Source organism: Leuciscus leuciscus (genome assembly GCF_965113295.1).
Source record: "Leuciscus leuciscus genome assembly, chromosome: 24".
Classification (NCBI taxonomy): domain Eukaryota; kingdom Metazoa; phylum Chordata; class Actinopteri; order Cypriniformes; family Leuciscidae; genus Leuciscus; species Leuciscus leuciscus.
In genome coordinates this window covers 13,221,322-13,231,245 of record NC_138723.1, presented here as the reverse complement: position 1 = coordinate 13,231,245, position 9,924 = coordinate 13,221,322, and the positions used below count along the sequence as shown (strand labels likewise).

At 34.8% G+C, this 9,924-nt stretch overlaps 1 protein-coding gene across 1 annotated transcript; it reads right to left on the bottom strand.

The window, feature by feature from the left end:
• Positions 1 to 11: 11 nt before the first annotated feature.
• atp6v1b2 (ATPase H+ transporting V1 subunit B2) lies at positions 12 to 9,048 on the bottom strand. Its single transcript, XM_082158419.1, has 14 exons — positions 8,838 to 9,048; positions 5,754 to 5,809; positions 5,561 to 5,659; positions 5,370 to 5,463; positions 5,211 to 5,288; positions 4,939 to 5,078; positions 4,388 to 4,489; positions 4,210 to 4,307; positions 3,830 to 3,953; positions 3,582 to 3,732; positions 3,406 to 3,488; positions 2,626 to 2,730; positions 1,807 to 1,936; positions 12 to 954 (listed from the first exon to the last, which is right to left on the bottom strand). Exons 1-14 carry the CDS (start codon positions 8,968 to 8,970, stop codon positions 818 to 820), a joined length of 1,530 nt encoding a protein of 509 aa, XP_082014545.1. The 5' UTR covers positions 8,971 to 9,048; the 3' UTR covers positions 12 to 817.
• Between the last annotated feature and the right edge of the window lie 876 nt (positions 9,049 to 9,924).

Genomic DNA, 9,924 nt, shown 5'->3' with positions numbered 1-9,924 from the left:
CATCATGAGCATTAATTTACACCACATCAAAGTTTATTTAATGAAGCAAGTGGTCACATACATATTTCCAATATAGTTTTCATGCATTAGGATAATCACTTCATTATGAATTCACTTGATATTACGCACTGTATCACAGTAAATATTTATGGCACCAAAATAAATGATAATAAATACATTTCTTACACAACTATAAATTACATTTTTATACAAAACATAAATTAACTAACAGTACAACAAAGCATGAAAAAAAATATTGCTCAGTGTTTGGATTTCTTCCTTTGATTTGATAGGGCCACTGTGCTTATCTATTCCCTTTTAATGCATTCTATGAACATATGGCTTCCTTTTATACTTTATGATACATATGTACTTATAGATATGTAGTGAATTCATTATAATGACAAATTCATAGAATACATTAAGCCATTATACATTAATCTTGGCACTTTTTGAAATAAATAAACATTGTTTTGTGACATACAAGTAGTTTGTCAGTTCTAAAATTTTCTAAAAAGTTGGCCTTTACATCATATACCACTTGGTCAGAACACTGTTTGACACACTGAGCAACACACAAAAGAACTTCCACACTATAGTGTAGCGACGATATTCATACAATATTTTCTTTACTACTTAGCAAAACTTTCACAATAAATAAATACCAAGAGCAGCAATGAAAAACAACTTTGTAATCCGTCAGTGTAGACTTGGTGTACTTGATTTGATCAGAGAGACTGAGTAACATCTAGACGTGTAGAAGACAGATTCATAGCTGATTGAAAGACAAAGTGAATGAACAAGGAAAAAAGCAAGACTAATGTTTGGAGTCTCGGGGATAAAACTCAGCCAGAGTGCTCTGAGGAATCCTCTTCAGCATCTCTTTGGGGAAGATTCTCAAGAGCTGCCAGCCAATGTCCAATGTTTCGAACACAGTTCGATTCTCATATGCACCTGTGATACGAAACATGTTAGGTTCATTCTGAAGTAATATATATATAGTACAGTCCATTGCCATTCACGGAATTTGATTGCATTTGATTAAAAAAAAATTAAAAGTATACACTATTTTTTTCTTTTTCTTCTTTTCTAAATGTCCTTTCACACCAAACTTGAATAATGTGGAAAAAAAAGAAGAAAAAAAGGATTTAGAATGCAAACAATGCATTCCTAAAAAGCTATTCACACTGGGGTGAACATATGCCTGACAACAAACTAAAGTTTTTGTTTCTTTGTATGGTGCTGAAACAGCATTGACAAATAAAGTTATAATCGTCGGATCATGTGACTGTAACCATTGCAGGTACACATATCAGTACATCTCAACGTGCCAATAAGCATAAAAAAAAAAGATTCAGAATTATTTGAAAGTAATAAAGATAGAAAATGCAAGCATTTGGTATAGTATTTCAAGTGTTTGGTTTGAAAGGGCGTTAAAGAAATAGTTCCCCCAAAAATAAAATTCTGTAATCATTCACTCATCTTCAAGTTTGTTCTGCTGAACACAAAAGAAGATATTTTGAAGAATGTGGGAACCAAACAGTTGCTTGTCCCCATTGACTTCCATAGCATAAAAAAAACAAAAAAAAAAAACTATGGAAATCAATGGGGACCACATTTGGTTACACTTCGGTTACTCACATTCTTCAAAATATCTTCTTTTGTGTTTAACAGAACATAGAAACTCAAACAGGTTTAGAACAACCTGAGGGTGAGTAAATTACAGAATATTTGTTTTTGGGTGAACTATCCCTTTAAAATAAGATTTTTACATCATTCCACAGGTGCCCTCATGTTGTTACTTACCCTGGGCAATAAAGTTCTTCTCAAATTTCTGTAAGAACTCCAAGTACAACAAGTCATCCGATGTCAGTGCTTCTTCCCCAACCACGGCCTTCATTGCTTGCACATCTTTCCCGATAGCATAGCAAGCATACTACAAAAGAGGAGATGATTTGTCACAGACAAGTCAAATGTCCATACACAATTAATTCAAAACATTAGATAAATAAAATAAACATTTGCATGAAGAAAAAACCCAACAACAATTATTTGTGAAAGAGACCAAGTGCTTTGGTAATACAGGTGTTGTTCTTTCTTCGTTTCTTTACCATTTACAATACCATTCAAATGTTTGGGATAGAAAGTTTATATGTTTATTTTTTAAAATAATTTTTATTTATTTATTTAGCAAGGATGCATTAAACGGTTCAAAAGGGGGAAAAAAGACTCTTCACAAAACATTTCTATTTCAAATAAATGTTGTTCTTTTCGAACATTCTATTCATCAATCCTGGAAAAAAACAGTTGATAATTGATAATAATAATAAATGTTTCTTGAGCATTAAATCAGCACATTAGAACGATTTCTGAAGGACCATGTGACACTAAAGTCTGCAGTAATGATGCTGTAAATTCAGCTTTGTCATCACATAAACAAATTACAATTATAATATTAAAATAGAAAACAGGCATTTTAAATGTAAATAATATTTCACAATTTTACTGTTTTTACTGTATTTTGCATCAAATAAATGCAGTCTTGGTGAGTATAAGAGACTTCTTTCAAAAAAATATTAGAAACCCCAAACTTCTGAACAGTAATGTATGTTCATCCATACTTACCAGCTGATTAGAAACATCTGAGTGGTCTTTGCGTGTCATTCCCTCGCCAATGGCTGATTTCATCAATCGAGACAAAGAAGGTAGTACATTGATAGGAGGATAGATCTGCATAGAAATATCAATAGTTGGTATAAAACAGCACATGCGACTTATTAAAGTGTTAGTTCACCCAAAAATTCAAATTCTGTCATCGTTCACTTAAACTCATGTTGTTCCAAACCAGTAAGACTTTCGTTCATCTTCGGAACACAAATGAAGATATTTTTACTACAATCTGAGTGTTTTCTGTCCCTCCATTGACAGCTACGCAACTACCACTTTGACTCTTCAAAAAGTTCATAAAGAAAAGGCTAAACTAATCCATATGAATTGAGCGGTTTAGTCCAAATTTTCTGAAGAGACACGATCGCTTTAAATGCTGAACAGATTTAATTTAGGCTTTTATTCACATATAACCATTCATCAACTCACACATCAGTTTTGGTAAACGGAAGCTCAACCATGTTGTGTTACACAGCGCGTTTGAGCTTGGATTAAACCACTCAATTCATAAGGATTATTTTTACAATTGAAGCGTCGAAGTGGTAGTTGCGTAGCTGTCAATGGAGAGTACACAAAGCTCTCAGATTTTAGTAAAAATATCTTCATTTGTGTTACTAAGATGAACGAAAGTCTTAAGGGTCTGGAACGACATGAAGGTGAGTAAATGACGACAGGATTTTCATTATGGGTGAAGTATTCAACTAATGTTCACACTGTAAGCTTGTTTCCATCACTTACCTGTCTGTTATGAAGCTGTCTGTCCACATAAATTTGACCCTCAGTGATGTATCCAGTTAAATCCGGAATAGGATGGGTAATATCTGCAGATAATAATAAGCAAACCATTAAAATAGTAAGCAAATCCTTTATGATGATATAAGGATTAAAAGTTAAGTAGGTAGATGTTTGCTGACCATCGTTGGGCATAGTGAGGATTGGGATTTGGGTGATGGAGCCATTGCGTCCCTCCACACGTCCGGCCCTCTCGTATATCGTGGCCAGATCGGTGTACATGTAACCTGGGAAACCACGTCGACCAGGAACCTCTTCTCTAGCCGCAGAGACCTTCAGGACCATGATAGAGTTTAATGCATAGCAATGAGTAGCAAGTTTAGAATTAATCCTAACGGCTGTCAGTATAAATTCACACATTATATCGTACCTCTCGTAAAGCCTCGGCATAAGAGCTCATGTCAGTCAATATGACCAGCACGTGTTTCTCACACTGGTAAGCCAGAAACTCAGCCGCGGTAAGTGCAAGCCGAGGGGTGATGATGCGTTCAATCCTGAAACAGGGAAATATAACTTTTTGGTCCAGTTTGCTCCCTTATCATGTACTCACGTTCAAGTTGTTCCAAACCTGCATGACATTTTTAAGGATTATACTTATTACTCTTCTTGAATTCATTTAGTTTTGGTCTACTTGGAATCATTTAGAAAACAAGTCATATAGAACGACATGAGGGTGAGTAAATGATGACAGAATTTTATTTTTGGGTGAACTATCCCTTTACTTTCAAGAATATTCGAGAGAATACTGACGTGGGATCATTGGCCAAATTTAAAAAGAGGCACACGTTGTCCATGGACCCGTTCTCTTCAAAATCGGACTTAAAAAATCTTGCAGTCTCCATGTTGACCTAAAGATACAACCAATGTTATGGTATGGTATGGATGCATATATTTAGATTGAAAACTTTTAATCCAAAGTGCTCCTCACCCCCATGGCAGCAAACACAATGGCAAAGTTGTCCTCACTGTAATCCATCACATCTTTGGATTTCTTCACCAATCCCGCCTGACGACAGATCTGTGCAGCAATCTAAAAAAAAAAATTAAAAAAAATCAAGGATCAATTGTTAGGTAACTACATTAGACTTAAGTACTCAAGTTCTTAAATTAAAATTGGCATTTTTGGGTAAGGAGAAGCAACAGAAGTGGACAGCAGCGTGTAAGTGTATTTGTTTTTATTTCTCATTTGATTTAAGCACAGTTGTGGTTGCTAGGAAACATTGTTTTGTTTACTGGGTTTACTGGTAAACTGTGTTTACGATTTGTTCTCATGCCATGTTGTGTGGTTTTTCAGTATCATTCGGTTAAATACTAAGGTAATGTTTCAGATACTACCAATAATGTTTCAGACAGGTACATTTGAAATATAAATCTTTTGTAACATTATAAATGTATTTAAGGTCACTTTAATATATTGTATAAAAGTATTAATTTCTTTCAAGAACCACTCCAAAGAAGATGGACTGAGAGCGGCCTCACCTCATTGTGGGGTAGACCAGCCGCAGAGAAAATGGGAATTTTTTGGCCTCTGGCAATACTGTTCATGCCATCAATGGCAGAGATGCCGGTCTGGATCATTTCCTCAGGATAAATACGGCACTGAGGATTAATCGGCTGACCTGCAGGAAGCAGGAGGGAATTTGATGGTACATATTTCGTCAATATAATAAAAAATAAAAAAACACTGATGACAATTTATGAGCATAACAGTTTATGTGGTGCATCACAAAGACAGCCTCATTGAAATGTACCCATGATGTCTAAGTAGTCCTCCGCCAACACTGTAGGCCCTCGATCAATTGGCTTTCCAGATCCGTTGAACACACGACCTGTAATAGACTTCAAGTTTAACCAAATACACATAATAAAAAACATCACATGGCTTCAGAATATCTCTTTTTTATTATTACCCAGCATATCCTCGGACACAGGTGTACGCAGAATGTCCCCTGTAAATTCACACGTGGTTTTTTGGGCATCAATACCAGATGTTCCCTCAAACACCTAAAAATTCAATAATGAGATGCTACAGATCAGATTACAATATGGGAGGTGGAAAAGAAAACATGTAGGTCTATTTCAGAAGATGTTATTCCCTGACCTGAACCACAGCTTTGGAGCCTGTGACCTCCAGCACTTGTCCGCTCCTCTTGGTGCCATCGGGGAGAGTCAGATGGACAATCTCAGCATACCTGGGGAACTATGCCAGGTAACCAGTTAACATTGCATCAAAAACATCAATGTAATCCAGTACTTTCCAAACAAATTATCTGATGTTTGCAGAAATCCAATACCTTCACTTGATCCAAAATCACCAGGGGTCCATTAACACCAGCCACTGTTTTATACGCTGAGCACACAATAAACATGAATGTCACAACACAAGCGTGTTTTCATAGTCTAGATCAAATCAAAACACAACTAAGGTACGCAAATTCAGCATAAGGGTTTTCTCTTAATTACACAAAGAAAATCTGCAAGCACTACATTAAGGAAAACAAATACAGTAAAAAATAAAACACATCACCTGATAAAATATGACATCATGCTATGGTCAAAGTGTCTTAAAAAGAAAAATAAAGAAAACAAATGAGAGTGTGTCATTAATATTATATGAAAACATAACAGATATAAATAATAAACATAAATAACAGAGATGCTCAGAATAAGCAAATAAAAAGGCATGATGCCTTAGAAATGTGTTATTCCTATCCTAACATTATTTATACATTTAAGAGATAATAAATAAATAAATAAATAAATAAATAAATAAATAAATAAATAATTTTAACTAAAACAACATGTTTAAATTTCGTTTTTTAAAGCTCCTTGCATGTTTTAACCATCAATGCATCTGATGATGCTGTCATATATGGCAAGACAATTTAACATTATTCCTCACAACTATTTCTATTTTTAGTACTTATTTAGCCTAATTTCTAGTAAAATAAAAATAGAAATTAGTAACCACTAGGGGTGTGCGATATTGACAAAAAATGATCTCTCAACATTTTCTGGGATTTTACTGATAACGATCATTTATCACCTTGTCAGGTTTAGAACTGCCGTGGACAGCTGACTCCTAAAGTCTTTGATATTGGTCTGTTCGCAGTAGTGACAGAAATGATCTTTTCAAATAAGTTTAAATAGATTTTTACCTTTTGTAGGCATTTTTACCTTTGTAATGATTTTTTTTTTTTTTACCTAATATGGACGCAGTGTCCGTGACGTCACCCGTAGGTTTCTGAAGAGCATTTTACTTTTACCCAAAGTGGGCGGAGCCGGCCGTCGCCATCTTGGTAGTGTGTCACCACAAGTCACTGCCAGATAACCGAAAATGGGCAAAGAGGCGGGATTAGCTGAGCTGACGTGACGGCTAACAGACAGCAGACGAATGGCTAGTAGTGACAGCAGCGGCAACCCACTATGCAGAGCTTTAAGGCTTAATATGATTTAAATGGATGAGTTATAAAAAATTCACCCCCTCACAGTTGTCATGAAGGACAAAATTAGCTATATAGACCAAAACCACTTTTTGCACCAGGCTGTAAACACATTGGGCATGCATATTAACATGGGGGGTATATGGGATTGACTCTCTTTTGAAGCCTGTCTCTAGCGGCCAGTTGATGAATTGCAGTTTAAGTCACCTCCGTGTTGGTTTCAAGAGAGAGATCAGAAGGTTGCCACTTGGCTTTTACCAGTCAAATGAAATCAGTATCAACAAAATGCATCTTTGCAACGCAAAGGAAACATAGAAGCTGCATCTGAAGTGGCATTTAGATGCATTTGCACAGACTGGTTGTCTGAATGTGAAATTAAAACCACCAGTAGGTGGCAGCAAGTCACTGTTAATGAGTGAGTCATTGAGTTTCAAGTGATTCTTTCGAACAGCTCATTCATTAAGAAACAAAGAATTTGACTGTCTTAATGAGTGAGTCCTTGAATCATTCGTTCAAATGATTCGTTCAGTAACGAAACTGAATGGGGGCATTCTAAGTGCATTTTAATAGACTAATTCATACAGTGAAAGCGTGCACTCTAAATGCACAAGCGCACTAGTCTAACCCACTAGACTACATCATGTAGTGTTAATGAATGCGTGCACTCTCTAGGTGTGTTTTTGAAAAGCGAGGGACATGCTAACGTCAGATCGCACATCATTAAAACAACAATCACGATCGTAGACGGTATATATCGCACACACTAGCAGGGGTTGAACAGACTAGTCGACTTCAGTGGTCTGCCATGATGCTTTAAGCTTGACGTCGACAAGTCGCTGATCATTCATGGCCTAAAGAGGGTGCAACAGGATAATAAATCTTTTAAGTCCACTATTACGCTCTGTTTCAGTTAAAATGACAGAGAGCGCTCCACAAGATATGTTTGATTATACCATCTGAATGCTCAAAATTGATCGCGTGAACCCGCTACGTTCTGTTCACATGCTCTGATAATAACAGCTTTTTAGGACTATACATTATTTGGATAACTGGTCAAAAATAATTCTGTTAAATCTAAATTTTGTTGGATAGAACTGAATAAATAGTGTTACTTTCAATAAAAGTGTGGTTATTTTGTTTTATTGTCTTGTATTTCTTAAAATCAGTTTTTGGCCAAGTGTATCCAGAATTTTCAGTTTCAACCCAGAGTTTTCATTTCGGAGCATCCCTACGATTAACAATTTTATTCTGTTTATGCCTAATTAAGCCTATTTTTTACTTGGTATTGTACATAATATAAAAATAAAATGTATAATAAAAATAGGCCCATATGATTTATTTATTGATGTAAAAAATAATCTTTTTATTTTTACAAATTTATTATATATATGACTGAAATATAACTTTCCTTATTTGTATGGTAACTATTCAGTAGGTAAAAGTTGTTATGTTATTCTGGAAGTAATGAAAAAATAACTAGTAACAAAAATAAATACTAGTTAAGGAATAGTCTAAATGCTGAAACGGCTTGCCACTCCATCACGATGCATCCTACACGCATCAACCTAAATCCTGCATCATGTTGATTTATTAACATCTAATGTGATGAAAAACCAATCATTCATTTCATTTTTTAGATCATGCAATCAGAGGTAAACAATATGCATGAACAGAGAATAGGCTATACCCTCTAGTTAGTAAACTGACCCTAGATTATATACCTGACTGCATGTAACGTATTTATCATAAATGTACAACATCATAAATGTTAAAATGTTATAAGTCTACAGTTGAAAATAGCATGATGATTAGCATATTCAGTGTAAGTTAAATACAAAACACGTCATTCATTCGTTGCGCCATACACACATCATTGTATCGCTCTAGTGGGGTTCTGTTTGTAAGGGCCCTTCATAGTCAGCACTGGACACTCACTCAATCTCGGCTGAGAAATGTAGTCACGAGTCACGGCAAGGACATTTTCCCGGACGGCGACGTGTTTGGTCCCGGTAACCGCAGATGATATTTCGCTGACAGCTCCGCTCACCATTCCCCTAAGAGCCTTCATGATGACTATAATACTCAAATATCACTACAGGTCTGAAGCTAAGCGTGACAACACGGCTGCACATGCGCAATAGAGCTTATGTGTTTCTCTCCCCTCCCCTTTTCAAAATCGACGCAGTGGACGATGACGCCCTCTAGAGGTGTATGAGTGGTTGACACGATAACTCATATGGTATGATAACAGATATTTTATTACATTTCTCTAGATATTACAATTTATTATTCGAATAACAATGTGAGTAAAATGTTTAACTGAAAATTCTGGAAAAAATGTATATTTATATACCCCTTTAACTTTATTGATAACAGCACTTTAGCGGCAACAAACCTTTTTTAATTTTTTATATGTTCTCCAACATGATTTGAAAATGATCAAAAACAAGCAAAAACAATGAAACATCTGTTCAAAGCTCTCATACTCATTGTCAAAATAGTTTCTTTTTTTGTGTGTGTGTGTGACCTAGAGATAAAGTAGAATGTTAAATATTTATTTGTAAGTCATATTGTCTCTTTGTTAAAACACTTCCAAATTTAAAATATATTTTGAAGCCCAGATTTTAAATGTACTCTCAGACACTACTCAACTTCATGTAAAATTTGTAAAAAAAAAATGTATAGTTATTTTAAAATTATTAGTCAAGTGGTGTTTATGACTGCATATTAATTTAGATACTACATAAAATATGTACAAAAGTCAACAGCTTAATAGACTTTCATTCATATCTTAACCAAAAATCTTGATTTTTTAATATCTGTTATTTGTCAAAAAAAATTATCTTCATTTTATACAATGCAAATTGAATTTTTATTTTATACAATACATTTTATTCTCAAATTTAACATACAGGTAATTGCTTAAAATTCCTATTTCAGTTTAAACCTTTTATAACGTTAACCTTTCAGTATAACATCTGCAAATCTTAATAGTACAAACAGAACTATTTTGATTGCACTT